General features: G+C 40.4%; 1 protein-coding gene across 4 annotated transcripts in view; it reads right to left on the bottom strand.

Annotated features, from left to right (window-relative positions):
* The window catches only part of PDE5A (phosphodiesterase 5A), a 111121-nt gene that overhangs the window by 40075 nt on the left and 54107 nt on the right, over positions 1-16939 (bottom strand). For all 4 annotated transcript variants that reach the window (XM_060246857.1, XM_060246854.1, XM_060246855.1 and 1 more), the window contains exons 5-7: positions 13320-13409; positions 4514-4651; positions 3621-3688 (exon numbers count right to left, since the gene is read on the bottom strand). In XM_060246857.1, the coding sequence (XP_060102840.1) occupies positions 3621-3688; positions 4514-4651; positions 13320-13409 (296 nt within the window). The remainder of the gene's footprint in view (positions 1-3620; positions 3689-4513; positions 4652-13319; positions 13410-16939) is intronic.

The raw sequence follows: 16939 nt of genomic DNA, 5'->3' as shown, positions 1-16939 counted from the left end.
CCACTGAGAATGTTCTCTGCAGCTGAGAACGAAACATCTAGAAGAAAAACTTTCTCCAGTAGAACACGGCACTTGAGCCCGAAAGATTCTACAAACCCTAAGAAGGAATAACATTCTGAACTTTTTATTAATAGGAACTAGTTTAGTATTGGTTTCATGCCTCCCTCTGCTTTCTTTTTAATTTGGAAGTATCTGGAGTAGAACCCTTAGCATTGATCTTTTGCTATATTGTGGATGTGTGCCAGAAGCAGTAGGAATGAGAGAGGGGTGGGGTTGGATGACTGTGGGACATAAGCCGGAACTGGGAACAAATGCTATTGCATAACAACTTGTCATGATGGTTATGACTCACTGGTCCTGAATGATGTCTCACCAAGTGATCTGGTTGGATAACAAGTCCTCTGTTGGATAAACAATCAGTTTGTCAAAAGCCCTGCTGAGAAGGTTGGTTGGGTTTCAGTGACTGTGGTCTCTCCTTGCTTCTGGAACTGTAGAATCTTTTTCTTTGCTGTGCAGGTGGTTAGGCCATGGGTGTATATGTGGCTTCTGGAAGTTTCTTGGAGTATTGGTCTAAGGTCCTCTCCCTCTGAGCAATGGGTAGTATGGCCTGAAGTAGGGTCTAGGCTTAAGGTTAAAAGGTGTAGCGGGAATCACCTCTAAGGTCTTGACAGTGAGTTTGTCCTTTCTTGTTTTATTGAGGACTTTGTAGCAGCACTATAGAGTTCTGTGTCCTTGAATGGTAAGTCTTCAATTCTGGCATGCTTCTTGTGGGGAAGTGCAGTGAACCTTAACCAGAACTGCTGGCATAGCACAATGGAGAGGCTGCACAGCCAACAGAGTGTTTATCCCAGGAGATTTGATGTCCAGAGAGTCTGGGCGTTTCTGGGGCTAACAGTTTTGCTAGTTTGCACTTGTCCTTTGGCAGCATTTCTAGGTAAGGTGCTATGTTGTCCCTAAGGAACAGCTGGCAGTGGGCCATTAAGCAATGGCAGTTGATGATTTTGTACCCAAGGGCAGAGGAGCCATAGGTTTTTCTGTCTACTCCATCTAACTTACGGCCATCCTTATCTATTGGGGCAGAGTGTTGCATGCAGTTGTTCTTCCTTGGATGTGGTCAACCACTAATGCGTTTGCAGTACAGTGAGGAAAGGAAGGGATATCCTTCCTGCTTGGTTCTGTGTTGGTTTGCAATATACTGAGCAGAAGGCAATACCAATGATGGGCATAACCAAGGCCCAGTAGTGACTTATAGGGAAGGTGACAGGTCCCATATTGCTCAGAAGCAATATGACCTGTCTCTGCCTTGTTAGAACTGAAAGAAGCATATGGATTCCAGCTCTGGTTGTAATAGTCACACTGTCCTTGGTACAGCGATTGAGACAACATAAAGAAAAATTCATATATGAGATTCATCTGTACAGTAAGTGGGAAGAGGGTTGATGACAGAGAATAGGAGGTTCCAAAATCTTGTGATTCCAAGTCTTCTACTTCCAGCTCTGATACAGAACAGGAGGAGAATGGCAAGAAGCCTGATAAACAGGGCATTCTCGGAACAGAAGTTGCTTCCTTAAACAGTTGCAGAGATGGTTTGGTTGGAACTGAGTCCTTGGATTAGGCGTGAGACGTGGTAGACAATGATCTTGATTTCAGTTGTTTATCTAGGTATTTCTGATGTGCCTCCTTAGAAGGCAGTTGTGAGGACTTGAGAGGTGGGAGCAGTCTTCCCTGATTTTTGAGTTGGACCTGGGAGAGTCAGGTTTAATCTTGGAGCCACAGAAATCAAGGCTGCTCAGGAAATGCAAAAAGCACGAAGGTTCTTTCTACCATATGTGGTGGACTTGTGAAAGGGCTAAAATGTTTTGGCAAATGATTCAGCAAGAGATTTCTAAGATTTTGGGATATGAATTCAATAAAGTGGCAGAGACTTTTCTGCTGGGATTACAAATGGAAAAATTTCCGAAAGAAGACAGAACTTTAATATGGTACTTGCTCTCAGCTGCTAGGACATTGTATGCGCAGCTGTGGAAGCAAGAAAAAATACCAGAGAAATGGGATTGGTTTACAAAAGTTATGTCATGGAGTGAAATGGACAAATTAACAAGAAAATTAAGAGACTATGATTTGGAACTTTTTAAGTTGAAGTGGAAGAAATTCAGAAGATACGTAGAAAAAGAGTGAAAAATAAAAGGACATTGGACAATCTTTGATAATGATTAAGGTTTTTAAAATAAGAATATAACTTTTGGGTTTTTTTCTTTTTAACAGTTAAGGGTACCTTTAATATTTGCTTTCTTTAAGTAAATAACACTGGCGGGGGTCAAGTAACAGGGGAGGGGTGGGGGAAAAGTAAGATATGGGGTAGAAAGTTTTTTCTTTTATTTTAAGCTTTTATAAGTTGTAGATATAGTTTTGCTACCATATGTTACTAATAAAATTGTTTATTAATGCAGAAATCAAGGCTGCTCAGATCCATCTGCCAGCAAAAAAGGCAGCATATATCACTCAATTTTTTCCCACAAGCAGTGCCAGATAGAGTGCTGCTGTTAGGTGGGAAGCTCTATTTGTGTCTGGTGACAGACAGAGCAACACAAGACATCATGCTTTTCTCCAAGGCACGTAAATCATTCACAATGGGCATCAGTGTGGGGAATCTTAGACCCCCAGGACCTGCACAAGAGCAATTTTTGTGCCATACTCTGGAAACTCAGTTTTAAAGAGGCAAGGGTTTGAGGTAGGCAGTTGTTGGTGGTAAGAGGCTGTTGAAACAGCTCTGCCAAAAGAACCTCTCTGCAGCAGCAGAGAGAGACTGGAGGAAAGGGCACCCTGTATCAGTAGGCATTTTTAGCTTCAAAAATCTTTCCTCAGCAGGCCTGTGCATGCACAGTGCTCTATGGAACTGTCCAACTACCATCACATTGAACATCCATCCTTCGGCTGCTTATGTGTGACAGGGTGAAAGGCAACTGGTCTCTCATTTAAATGTGGGACTTCTTATTACAAGAAATCATCATTGTAGCCCTGGGGGCGTCAAAGCCCCAACCTCCCCCAAACAAAGAGAAGGCCTTGTCAGAACCTTGATCCTTCTCTTCTTGGAGGCCTCTCCCTTAGGCACAGTGGAGATAGCCTGTTCACTTCCAACCTAGTCTGCATCCTGGTCCCTTTTGAGATAGGCATGCCATGTCACACATGCCTCTTCTAAAGTAAGGAATTATGTTGGCTTACCTCTACAGCCTCTTCCTGGTTCCACTGTCTGTCTGCCCACACTGGGCCACTAGCAGTTGTTTGCCAAGGTGTCACCATAGCCTTAAAAGGCCCAAGCCCCATCATAGTCACCCAAATGGGAAATTGAGACTTTCCCCTAGCCCTCCTGAAGATGGTGGGGGACTCCTGGTTCCAGGCAATCATAAATTGAACAAGGCCACTTCTAAATGATTTCCCAGAAAAAGCCTCCTTGTATTTCTAAACACATGAACATATGTAATTTCAGCATGTGTGATACCACCCTGCCTGTGGGTCACTGGGCTTGGCAAAGAACTCTAGAACCCCACTTGAAAGTTTCATCAAGGTGTCTCCTAAGCCATTCGTTTTAATGGCTAACAGCTCAGAGCCATTAGTTTTACCTTTTGTGGGCATCCCTGGAGTCTTCTAATTCCTCAAACTCCATATGAAACACGCTGGAAAATGAATCCTAAGCAAGGAAAGCAAGTTCCTGGTTACCTGATATGTACAAATGCATTTCACAACAAACGTTTACTTAATTTCTTTCCTGTCTAACTACAGGTAGGAACAATAGATCTGCTCTAACCAGTGAGTTATCACAAAGTATAGTCTTAGAGAGCCTAAATAGTTACCACCATGTTCTTCCACCAACATTTTCTCAGATGAATTCTCTTAACTGACAATGACCTTAGCCTTAATACAATTGCAACTGGGAAATATAAGTTTCAACCTGGTGAAAAAATTGTTTTGACTTACACACTGTGCTAAATTTAAAAACATGCTTGATAATGGGACCTGATGCTGACACAGATATGAGATGAAAAGAAATTACTGAGCTTTTATTTTCCACTTTCCGCAATTTGCAAAAGGTGGATTCCCCGTGTAGTCCAGTGCAAATGATGGAAAGTGAATCCCTGATTCTAATGCAGTGATACTCACTCTGTGGCTCAGGAGCTACTTGTGGCTCTTTTCACATGCCACCTGTGGCTCTTCTGCACATTGTAACCCAGTATGGCTTCTGAAACATGGAGCAGATTAGTGGGCAAGGCCCTGAGTCAGTGAGGTTTGTGGTTCCCAGGTGCTTCTGATTTTAAAATACCCATTGTCAGAAGAACAGATAAGCCAAAAAGTTCTATGAGATACAGGCCACATATCAGGGCTGAAAGTAAATGTGGCTCTTTTGTTTGATGGTAACTGGGAAGGTGACTCTCCACAAGCTGAGTATCACTGCTCTAATATTTCCAAGGGAAGAACTACCATCTTCTCTAGCAAACAAATCAGGCTCTGTACTCACAGAACTGTCTTCATCCACTATGAAAATGGTACACTTCTGCACCTGCATGAAGGAGATTATGGTGGCAGCTATCTTCTTCAAAATGACTTCCAGGGACTGCTGCTCTTCAAATATTAAACTGGCAAGATCAAGCAGCACCTATGGAAAGAAAACTGTAGATGAATTTTGAACAAGTAATGCTGCTCTGCAAGTTTACAAATTATGAAACTATTTTTTTTTAAATACAGAGATGAAAGTCACAAACATTAGCATCAGAAAGAAGCATGGTATATTTCTTTATTTACAAATTTTGTGTCTCATCTTTCTGTCCTCATCATTAGCTAACAGATTATAACATGCATAATAAAAACATATATTAAAATCAAACAAAAACACATCATTAAAATCAAGCTAAAATATACACACAAAAACATTAAAGCTGCCATTAAAACAAGTCATGAAAGAAGGATCACTGACAAATGTTCAATGAAACAAAGAAAGTGGTCACTTGCTGGTGGAGGAAAGCAACAGCATGAAATGGGAGACTCTCTGAGGACAACCTTCCAGAGTTTTGGTGCCATAACTAAGAAGGCCATCTCCCAGGTTGCCAGTTCTCTAAACTCAACATGAAGTGACACCCAAAGCAGAGCCTGGGAAGTTGGCTGTAGCAGTCAGATAGGTCTGTAAGGGAGTAGGCAGTGGGGATGGTTTGTGGCTGAACCACAAACCGAAATGCTAGTTCATGAACCTCTTGAAGTTTAAACCCCTGCATTTCACAGGGAAGAGAAAGCAGGAGTTTCCAAACACCTGAGTGGCAGGGACCACCATTCAGCTGTTTGGTTTAAATGGCTCTGAGCCAATTAATCCCTTCTTTCTTCTCCCTGTGAAAAGCCATGGAGAACAGAAAGCAGGGGTTTCTAAACAGCAGAGTTGTGGATACAGCTCTGAGTCATTTAAGCCATTATTTTTGGTCCCTGCCACTCAGTTGCTTGGAAACCCCTGCTTTCTGCCCCCCATGGCTTTTTTGTGGGGAGCAGATGGGTCCAAACCATTTAAACCAAACAGCTGTTATTCATGAAGGACAGAAAGCAGGGGAACGCAAAATTCATGGAAGTTCATGGCGGTTCTTCAGTTTGCGAACATCACTTCATGAACCATGAATGGCCCAAAATTTGTAACATACTTTAGCTCATCAGCCAGTTCACATCCATCCCTAGCAGGCAGTTCCTCAGTTATCTCACTTATGAGAAGTAATATTTTCTCTATAGTTCAAGGTATATAGCACTTGGAATTGTGCCATATACAGTATAGGGTTCAAAAGCCTAACACTGTTATTTTTCCCCTTCAGATTGTGGCCATTTGGTAAACTTGAATTTACTATGGCATCATGTATATTTCACTTATGATCATTAATATTTTCTCTACAGTTCATTAATATTACCTGGAGTGTACTTTTTACCTTTATTTTATGGGGTATTTTTGTGATGACCTTTGGTTAAAAACAAATAAATGCACTATTTAACAAGTGAGATTTAAAATTTGACTATTTGAGTGCTGAAGACACAGTTATCTTTCAGCCATTATTCTGCAACAGAAATCCTGCTGTTTGGTGCCAAGCACTTGCTTAACATGGTGTGGGGACTCACATCTATGAGTGTTTCTTTTTTTCTTTCACAATGCTTAACTCCATCCTGACAAGATGAAAAATGTCTGTTTGGAGACTTCTCAATTTGGCAGGCTGTAGCCTTGTTTAAATACAAAAATGCACTGCAATGTTATGGAACCAGACTGGGATGCTAGCCTGAAACATTTACATCCCTTGAAAGCTTCTGCAAGCAACTCTGAAATCCCGTCTGGATGGAAAGCTTCAGGGCAGTGTTTGTCCATTTAAGCATGCCACTGTTTGGTTTTTTTCACATTGGCAGGAGTGGACATAGATACTTCCCTCTGTAAACAGCAGTGGAATATAAATAACCTTGCAACAAAGCATATGGCTAGATGACACACCCATAGAAACCTACTGAAAAGAGACCACCTCTGCTTCACCAGATACAGTAAACACCTATTAATACATGTGGAGGAGCCTCAGAGTCTGAGTGAATTTACAGAAAAAGGCAGGATCAGGGCTTGTTCGAATTCACTCCAATGTCAGGAGTGAAGGAAGGGAAGTGGAGCTCTGAATTGACTTTCACTTCTCTTCCCTCTAAACATGTGAACTATCCCAAGGGTAATTGAGCACCTAAAAATGGGTGTGAAATCTCTCCACCTCTTTTTTTTTCTGCTTGAATTGTCTCCCATCCAGTTCCAGTCTTGTTTACTGTCCTTTTAATGAAACTCAAAGTGACATAACTTGCTGAGTCATAGATTATGGAAGGTAAAGGGATCACTAGGAAGAGGCACAGTCAACAACAGCCACAACCAGGAGCAGCTTGAGGGGCTGCAGGTCAAAATGCCATAATATCAGGAGCCAAAGCTATGCCAAAATGAGCTGAAATCACAAGGTAAGTGAAGGTTAGAGTTCAGGAATGAAGAATGCCAATGTCAGTCGTAAAGACTGCTGACTTGGAAAGAAACTCCATCCTTTCTTGGCCCATTTATAGTGCTTCCTGCTGCATGGAGCCAGTGGTCTCTGTGCGCTGTGGAACCTCTCTGAGATTTGGAACTCCTTGAAGTCCCTGGAGCTGGATCACCCTTACAGCCTCTGTAGCTAGTCACAAGGAATAACAAAGCTCTTTGACTGAAAGGTCATCACTTCAAATCCCAGCAGCCTTGAAGCCCTTTCACAATTTAATTCTAGTGACATGGAAGCCATTTCTCTATAGTTAAATCCTCTATGGTTTTATGTAAATGATGCAACAGATTAACACTCATGTGTTTTTTCTCACTCACAGCATTTGTAAAATAAACACTGGAAAACACACTGGGGCCTATTCATTAATCCCAAAAAGTCATGGTGAAGGTTCATTCCTCAATCCAAAATTTGCCCTCCCTAAAATGAAAATCTCTTTTGAAGGTTGCATGGGTGCAATACAAGGTATACATTTAATGGCCTTATAAGAAAACTTACAAGAAAAGTTCTGGCAAGACACAACCTTGGAGGGCCACTGACAACCAGGAGCAAGCAGAGCCAACCTCCCACAGCTTTATTGGCTCCAAAGAGACCACTCGCCTGGATCCTTCAACAGCAACTAGAGAAATTTTATGGAGCACTGGAAAAATAATTCCTAAGAACTATTTTATGTTTGGGAATGACTGAAACAATAACTTAGTGAGCAATTATTCATTTTAAGTTATCAAATCCCTCAGTTTTGTTAACAAAAATAAGTATTGAATATATTTCAATTTTCCCCAAAATTTCCAGGTTTTAACCTTGAAAAAAAAAATTGGAAAAAGACCTTTTCTCCCCTGTGGCTTTACCCACATTTTTTTACATTTCTAGCAGCAGCAACAACAATTGGGTCAGCACACTAGTTGCCTCTTCCTGCACTCCTGGTGGTTAATGGTAGTTTTGGAGAGTGAGATAGATGATGTGTCCATCATTTGTACTACTTGTTGGGCCTTAGATGTTGTGTTGGCTTTTAGTACTACAGGAGCTGTTCAGCTTGGTACATTCCTGACACATTTTAACTTCCCAATCTGCCTCGTTCCCTTTCCTCTTTAATCCTCACTCCTCCTCAGCTCCTGACCTAGACCTATAGCTGAGCACACTACCCCAAGTGCACCTCCTGCTTTTTTGGTTCCATTTCATTCCTTCTAGGTGAAACCTCAGCACCACAAACCAAATATTGAGCACAGTCAGGAAAAAAAGGGTTTTTTAAAAGTCCTTAATTGGCAAATTATCTTTTTAATTTATTTATTTATATTTTTTTAATGATGCTTCCGCAGGGTCACCTATGGAAACCATCAGATTTCATTGTTATCGAACAAGGTCCAAGGCAAGGATGTCCACTTTCGCCATTATTGTTTGTTTTGACATTAGAATATTTGATTAATTCTATCCGAGAAGACCAAGAGATAAGAGGAACAAAGATTAAGGGTGAAAGTTTTAAAGTTCAGGCATTTGCTGATGATTTGATGTTTATACTTGAGGAACCGGTTAATTCAATTGATAAGTTAAAAGAAAGTTTTCTTTCAGAATAAATGGGACCAACTTTACCACTCGATAAAATCTAACGATAATAAGGCTTTCTGGAGAATCATTTCAGGTAATCTAAAAAACAATTCTGTTACTGACCCAAATATCTCTGAGCAAACATGGGTTGATTACTTCTCTAACATTTTTGCTGCTCCATGTGTATCCCCTCCTATCTTAGCAAACCTCTCAGTTACTGATATGCCGGTCTGGCCTCCAGTAACTCTAGAGGAAATCAGTGAGTTATTGAAGGATTTAAAAGCGGGTAAAGCACCTGGCCCTGATGGCCTTCCCGCTGAGGTATTCACAAAGTTTGCTGATTGGTGGCTCTTGCCCCTTGCAAATTTGTTCTCTTTTATCGATCTGCATGGCTCCATCCCTGACTCTTGGCTTGACTCTATAATTATTCCAATATACAAAAAGGGGGGGTTGGAGTTACCAGAAAATTTCCGCCCCATTAGTTTATTATCTATAGTGGGCAAACTGTATGCAAAACATTTAGAACTCCGATTAACTGACTGGATGCGCCTAGGCAACATCATAGGTCCTGAACAGATTGGTTTCTCCAAAGGCAAATCTGCTATGGATCACTGCTGCACTCTGGCCTTCCTTGCTGAAAAATATATGCATACCGGGTCAAAAAAATTATACGCTGCCTTCATCGATTTGAAGGGTGCTTTTGATTCAATAGATAGAGCCCAACTATGGATCAAGCTAGGACACCTAGGAATGGACCCTCGTCTGCTGTTTCTCTTGAGGAAACTTCATTCTAATACCTTTTGCCAAGTGAAATTTTCTTCTAGCGGTGACTTGACTAGTAAAATCCCAGTGTTAAAGGGGGTTAAACAAGGTTGCGTGCTGGCCCCGCATCTTTTTAATCTATTTTTAACTGACCTGGAACAATTTTTGAATCCTGTCAACGGTCATCCTAAACTTGCAGACCGAGTGGTCCCCTTATTACTTTATGCCGATGACACTACCATCCTCTCTTGTACAAGAGTGGGCCTGCAAAGGTATTTGAATGCCTTTTATGACTACTGTAATTGTAATTCACTTACTATCAATTACACCAAATCTAAAGTAGTTGTCTTTTCAAACTGCTGGCGCCCACAGAGATGGTTTATTGGCAATTCAACAATCGAGCAAACAAAAAATTTTAAATACTTGGGGATCACTTTTAACCACAAGTTAAGCTGGGTTTCACATCGTAACAACACCGTCAACTTGGCTAAATGTTCAGCTGCTCAAATTAAACAGTTTTTCTTTGCAAGGGGCAACCAATTAGTTCCAGCAGCTATTAAAGTGTTCAAAGCCAAAACGCTTGCCCAAATCCTCTATGGTATCCCTATTTGGATCTCAGCTTTTACCAGGAAAGTGGAGGGCATTCAAGCCTCATTCTTTAGACAAATTCTTGGTTTGCCAAAATGTGTGTCCTACTTTGCTCTCTGCTCTGAAGTGGGTCAGTCTTTGGTGGAGACAAAAGCCTGGATTGCAGTGTTTAAATTCTGGCTCAAAATTCATTTTAGAACAGATCCCAACAGCCTTCTTGATTGTATGAAAAGAGACCCATATATTTCATCCTGGACAGCAGTGCTTCTGTCTAAACTCAATCAAATGGGGTTTGAGGTAGATGATTTTTCTACCGCTGATGAGTCATATATCTTCAGATGTATTAAACTGAGACTATGGGAATCGGAGGATACAAAATTACGGCCAACTGACCCTTATATTTGCTCTCCAGCTTCCTTAGGTCTTTATGCTTTTTGTGGCAAAATGCCCAATTATCTATCAGACCTAACCACTCCAAGTCATCGCAGGGCATTTATGTTGGCTAGACTAAACGCATTTCCCTCCAAAGTTTTACAAGGGAGATATCAGCGAGTCCCTTTAGCCGACAGACTTTGCTCCTGTGGAGCAAATACCCCTGACTCAATCCAGCATATATTGCTTGATTGTTCTTTATAGCATAACCTACGTAAAGATTTATTTGGCAAGCTTTCTTTTTCTCCAGATTTGTCTATTCTGCCACCCTGTTATTATTTATTGAGTGATACTGAGGGGGTGGTTAGTGAGGCTGTGGCAAAATTTCTGGCTGACATCCTTAAATTTAATTCTGACCATGTTTGAATGCATCTGTAAGCTCGGTTTTATCTTGATTTTATCTCCAATGTTTAAATTTTTATATTCTGTGTATTTTTATCTGAATCTATTATGCCATTAAAGGTTTGGTATGGTAAGTTAAAAGGAAGGTTGAAACAGTTCGGGGATGTAGCAGGTTTCAAAGTGAATTACCAAAAAATCAAATTTTTAGCAAAAAAATATGACAAAGGAGCAAATTACTGAATTAGAGAATAAATCTGGGTTTGAATATGAAGACAGGGTAAAATATTTGGGAATTTATTTAACAGCTGAATTGAAAACTCTGAAAAATGATAACTATGATAAGATTTTGAAAGAAATAAAAACAGATTTCGAGAGATGGCAAGATCTACAACTCTCACTGTTAGGAAGAATTATGACAGTAAAAATGAATGTTTTACCCAGAATATTATTTCTATTCCAAATGATTCCGATCATGTTACCAATATCCTTTTTCCAACAGTTAAATTAGATAATAGCTAAATGTATATGGCAAAACAAAAGACCTAGGATTAAATTGAAGATTTTGCAGGATATTAAACAAAGAGGTGGTTTTGCGTTGCCGGCTTGGCAAATATATTATAAAGCATGCATATTGATGTGGGCAAAGGACTGGCTGTTGTTAGAGAATAAAAGGTTATTGATTCTGGAGGGAGCAGGTCTGACTAGAGGTTGGCATTCTTACATCTGGTACCAAATACCTACAAAAAAAAATCTGTTTCTTAGACATGAAATTAGAAAATCAATATATAGAACCTGGTTGGGAATAAAATCGAAAATTTATAAATATACACCTAAATGGAGCTCGAACTGAGATCTGCCAGAGCTAGTCTTTCCGCGCACATTTTCTTAGGGAAGCAAGCCAAAGTGCTATCCCTGGCCAGTTATCTTTTCAATATTACTATCCCAAAATATCGGATAGCTTTCTTAAAAGCACGGCTCAACGCACTTTTTTCATCGGTGCTTTTGGGTCGTTATGCCGGGCGCCCATATCTGGAAAGATTGTGCCCCTGCAATTGCAACGAGGTCCAAACAACTTCCCACACTGTCCTGCGGTGCCCAAATTACAAGGACTTGAGGGCAAGACTAATCTCTCCGATTCTCGGACCCTTGGTGGGGCTGGCAGGAGGATGAGCAAATTGCCTTCCTCCTGTCTGACGCTCATTCTGACGTTTCTTCTAAGATTGCCCATTTCTGTTACGCTGCTCAGTTAGAAAGGAGGGAAATTGAGAGTGTAAATCTTGGTTATGGGTTTTAACAATATATGTAATAGTTGGAGTTAGAAATTTTGTGTAAGAGGTGATGGGTTTGTTTCTGTTTTTTATGTTTTGTTTGTACTTTTAAGCTGGTCGGATGACTGTAAATAAAGAACTACTACTACTACACCTAAATGGTTATCACCAGTGGAAGCTTCGATACATCCAAATTTATTTCAGGGGGAAGAGAGATATACCTATGAATCTCTACTAGGTAACAGAGGTAACTTGAAGATAGAGGAAAATGTACAATTAGATTGGTGGACAAAAATGCAAATTAAATCCAGATATAAATGTGATAAAGAAGGATTTGCTAAAAAGATGAATGAATTTGATACTATAATTTTAGGAACTAATGAGAAATTGATTACAAAAATTTATAAAGGGTTGTTGGATGTTAAAATGCAGGATGAGATTGTCAAAGAAAGTATGATAAGATGGATGCAAGACATTAGGCACAACATATAGCTGGTAGAATGGGAGAAAATATGGAAAGAAAATATAAAGCTAACAAGATTGTCCACATTCAAGGAAAATCTTTATAAAATGGCATACCGATGGTATATTACACCAGAGAAGTTGTCTAAAATGCTCCCTAATACTACCAATAAGTTGTCTAAAATGTTCCCTAATACTACCAATAAGTGCTGGAAATGTAAAAGGGTAAAAGGAACATTTTACCACATTTGGTGGCAATGTGATAACGCCAGGAAAGGAAATACTGGGGACAGATTAATAGTTGGATTCAAAAAATACTAAAAATGAATATTCAGTATTCACCTAAACAGTATTTGTTGAATATGTGTACAAGCCCCATGTCCAAAGTAATTAAGAAATTCTTATTACATGCTGTAACTGCAGCAAGGTTGGTGTACGCCAGATACTGGAAAACCCAACAGATATCAAAAAGGGAGGAATTCCTTCAAAAATTGTATGAGGCTGCTGAAATGGATTTTTTAACGGTTAAGTTGAAAGAAGGTAATTTACAAGAATGTAAAGAAACCTGGAAGCCATTATATGAGTGGATGAAGGTCATAAGTTAAAATAGGAAAACAGACATTGAATCAAATAATAGGATATGGAAAGAAGTTGAATATAAGTACATTTGATTTAGAAATGGAAGTCCTTGAAACAGATAAGGATGAAATATGATGTATGTAATTGAGTTTGATTCCTAGGCTTCATTGTATATTGTATGTAGTGCATATTTTGTTTTTCGTTTGGTGTATATTTTTGTGTTATTTACAATAAAAAATTTTAAAAATGAAAAAAAAATTGACAAATTACTTATCAGTCTTACCTGGTTTCGTCTGTTTTCAAGCAGGGATGTTTCATACAGCTGTGCATTGTGAAGAACAATTCCACAAAATGCCAAATAAGCAGCAAAATCCTGAAAACCAGATATTATGCATTAATTGAACTGGCAGCTTGAATCTCACATCACCATATCATTGAAACACACATAAGTCCCAGATGTAGGAGCAGGTGAGCTTTGAATGACACAAAAGATAGTCCTGTAAAATGTTATTTGGTTTGCTTTAGATTATTTATTCTCTGGACTCACATGTCAACAACAGTTTACAGTGACTCTATACCATGCAAATTTCCATGAAATACTTTGGCAATCTCAACCAATGCACAGTTACTTTTGTACTGATTTGCCATTCATTTGTAGTATCTATCCATAACCCCACAGAAAAGGACAAAGTGTTCAAGCCTACAAATACTTAGCAGGGTATCCACTTACATGGTTATTTACACCCTGAAAAGCATTCAACAGCAGTCAAATTATTCAGTTAAGCCTGAAGACCTAGTCAGAATTTGTTGTTCTTTGTTCTCCAACATAATACTTTAGAAGCCACTAAGTGTTCTTAAAATATCTAATTCTGCTTTTGACCAGATTTCTGGGCCATTTTTGCAAATTTAGAAGAAGAAGCCAATGGCCTATAGTGCGTACAAGATTCAGGACTCAAACAAATGTAACCCTGCAAGGAGCTAACAATAATTCTTTTTCTATAAAAACAATGCATAGGGATTTCATTTCAGATCAAGACCATGGTGCAAGCAGAAGAATATTAAGACTTCCCAACTGTACAGCTTTCCTGATGTGAAACGGACATGGGGAGCTGCTATTTGCCCTGTTAAGGTAGACACGAACTGGAAGGAGAAATGGTCCTCAAAAAGTTCTCTGTCCCAGCCCCTCTTGGCTCTGTCCCCCAAAGGAGAGAGGGAACATCTGCTTGGCCAGCCAGGAACAAGAGGTGCATGGCCAAGCTAGGCAGCCAGGCAAGTACATCACATCCCTCTCTGTGCAAGATGGGATTGAGCAGGCACATTCCATTCTTTGCCATGGCAAGGCCAGACAGGAACCTCCCTTGCTGTAGTGAGGCTAGGCTGGGCAAGGGTGAGGAGGAAGGGTGTGTCCCTAGCCTCCACCAGCCTTCCTTCTCTGTGTCTCAAGCTAATGACTGCCCATCTGTTTCCACGAGCATGGCCTTGGAGGCTGCAGGGTTCAGGTAGCAACAATGGGAGGCAGCCCCCCAGACCTCTTCCTATTGGCTGCAATGGCCAATCCATCTATCTATTAGGATCTCTTACAGGAATGCTGGGAACTCCATTCACATAGCCCCAGGATTAAGTCTCTATGAGCACAAAGTCTAAAATGTTTTACGCAAATACTCAATTATTTGGTCCAAAACAACATGAAAAGGACCTGCTTCCTCCATTAATAAATAACTAAATCAAAGCAGAAATGCTATCAAAGGCTGTTGTAAAATTATTCCTGACAGTTATGTACAAAATATTTCACTGCAGTTGTCTGGGTTCTCATATGTGTTTTGAAAAAAATTGGCCCTATTTCTAACCACAACTTACTTAGAAAGAAGTGTCACTAACATCAAGTCTTTGTTCACGAATAAATGCATTCTTGAGAACAGCCTGTATAATATCTATCTCTGCTTTGTCATTATAAAAACATTCCCTAAGAAGTATCTCTGGGGACCTTCACCCATATGCACTAAAAGTCTTGTCATCCTTCTGCATCTGTTGTAGAAGGAATTAGCAATGGTATCCAAAGCGAAGTTACACCCTTCTGTACATACAAGAGCCAGTTTGGTGTACATAAGAACATAAGAGAAGCCATGTTGGATCAGGCCAAAGGCCCATCCAGTCCAACACTCTGTGTCACACAGTGGCCAAAAAAATTATACACACTGTGGCTAATAGCTACTGATGGACCCCTGCTCCATATTTTTACCTAACCCCCTCTTGAAGCTGGCTATGCTTGTAGCTGCTACCACCTCCTGTGGCAGTGAATTCTACATGTTAATCACCCTTTGGGTGAAGAAGTACTTCCTTTTATCCATTCTAACCTGACTGCTCAGCAATTTCATCGAATGCCCACAAGTTCTTGTATTGTGAGAAAGGGAGAAAAGTACTTCTTTCTCTACTTTCTCCATCCCATGCGTAATCTAGTAAACCTCTATCATGTCACCCCGCAGTCAACGTTTCTCCAAGCTAAAGAGCCCAATGCGTTCTAACCTTTCTTCATAGGGAAAGTGTTCCAACCCTTTAATCATTCTAGTTGCCCTTTTCTGCACTTTTTCCAATGCTATAATATCCTTTTTGAGGTGCGGTGACCAGAATTACACACAGTATTCCAAATGAGACCACACCATCGATTTATACAGGGGCATTATGATACTGGCTGATTTGTTTTCAATTCCCTTCCTAATAATTCCCAGAATGGCATTGGCCTTTTTTATTGCAATCGCACACTGTCTTGACATTTTCAGTGAGTTATCTACCATGACCCCAAGATCTCTCTCTTGGTCAGTCTCTGACAGTTCACACCCCATCAGCTTGTATTTGTAGCTGGGATTTTTGGCCCCAATGTGCATTACTTTGCACTTGGCTCCATTGAACATCATCTGCCACATTGACGCCCACTCACCCAGCATCAACAGATCCATCTCTGGTTCCTCTCTGGTTCTCACCACCCTGAACAATTTAGTGTCATCCGCAAACTTGGCCACTTCACTGCTTACTCTCAACTCCAAATCATTTATGAACAAGTTAAACAGCACGGGACCCAGTACTGAGCCCTGTGGCACTCCACTGCTTACCGTCCTCCACTGTGAAGACTGCCCATTTATACTCACTCTCTGCTTCCTATCAATTAGCCAGTTTTTGATCCACAAGAGGACCTGTCCTTTTACTCCATGACTCTCAAGCTTACTAAGGAGCCTTTGATGAGGAACTTTATCAAAAGCTTTCTGGAAGTCAAGGTAAACAATATCTATTGGGTCTCCTTTGTCCACATGATTGTTCACTCACTCAAAGAAATGTAACAGGTTAGTGAGGCAAGATCTTCCCTTACAGAACCCATACTGAGTCTTCCTCAATAACTCGTGTTCATCAATGTGCCTACTCATTCTGTCCTTGATAATGGTTTCTACCAACTTTCCCGGTTTTGAAGTCAGACTGACTGGCCTGTAGTTTCGCGGATCTCCTCTGGAACCCTTTTTAAAGATGGGGGTGACATCTGCTACCTTCCAGGCCTCAGGAACGGAGGCAGATTTCAATGAAAGATTATATATTTTTGTCAGAAGATCCACAAGTTCAACTTTGAGTTCTTTCAGAACTCTTGGATGTATGCAATCCGGACCTGGTGACTTATTAGTTTTTAATTCGTCTATCAGTTGTAGGACCTCCTCTCTTCTCACCTCAATCTGACTCAGGTCTTTCAACACCCCTTCCAAATTAAGTGGTTCTGGAGCAGGCAAGCACTTCTCACCTTCCAAAGTGAAGACGGAGGTAAAAAATGCATTCAGCTTCTCAGCCATTTCCCTATCCTCCTTCAGTAATCCTTTGACCCCTTGGTCATCCAAGGGCCCCACTGCCTCCCTGGCTGGTTTCCTG

This window comes from Heteronotia binoei, chromosome 9 (genome assembly GCF_032191835.1).
Source record: "Heteronotia binoei isolate CCM8104 ecotype False Entrance Well chromosome 9, APGP_CSIRO_Hbin_v1, whole genome shotgun sequence".
Taxonomy (NCBI): domain Eukaryota; kingdom Metazoa; phylum Chordata; class Lepidosauria; order Squamata; family Gekkonidae; genus Heteronotia; species Heteronotia binoei.
Note: the sequence above shows the minus strand (reverse complement) of the source record. Positions and strands in the feature narration are given on the sequence as shown.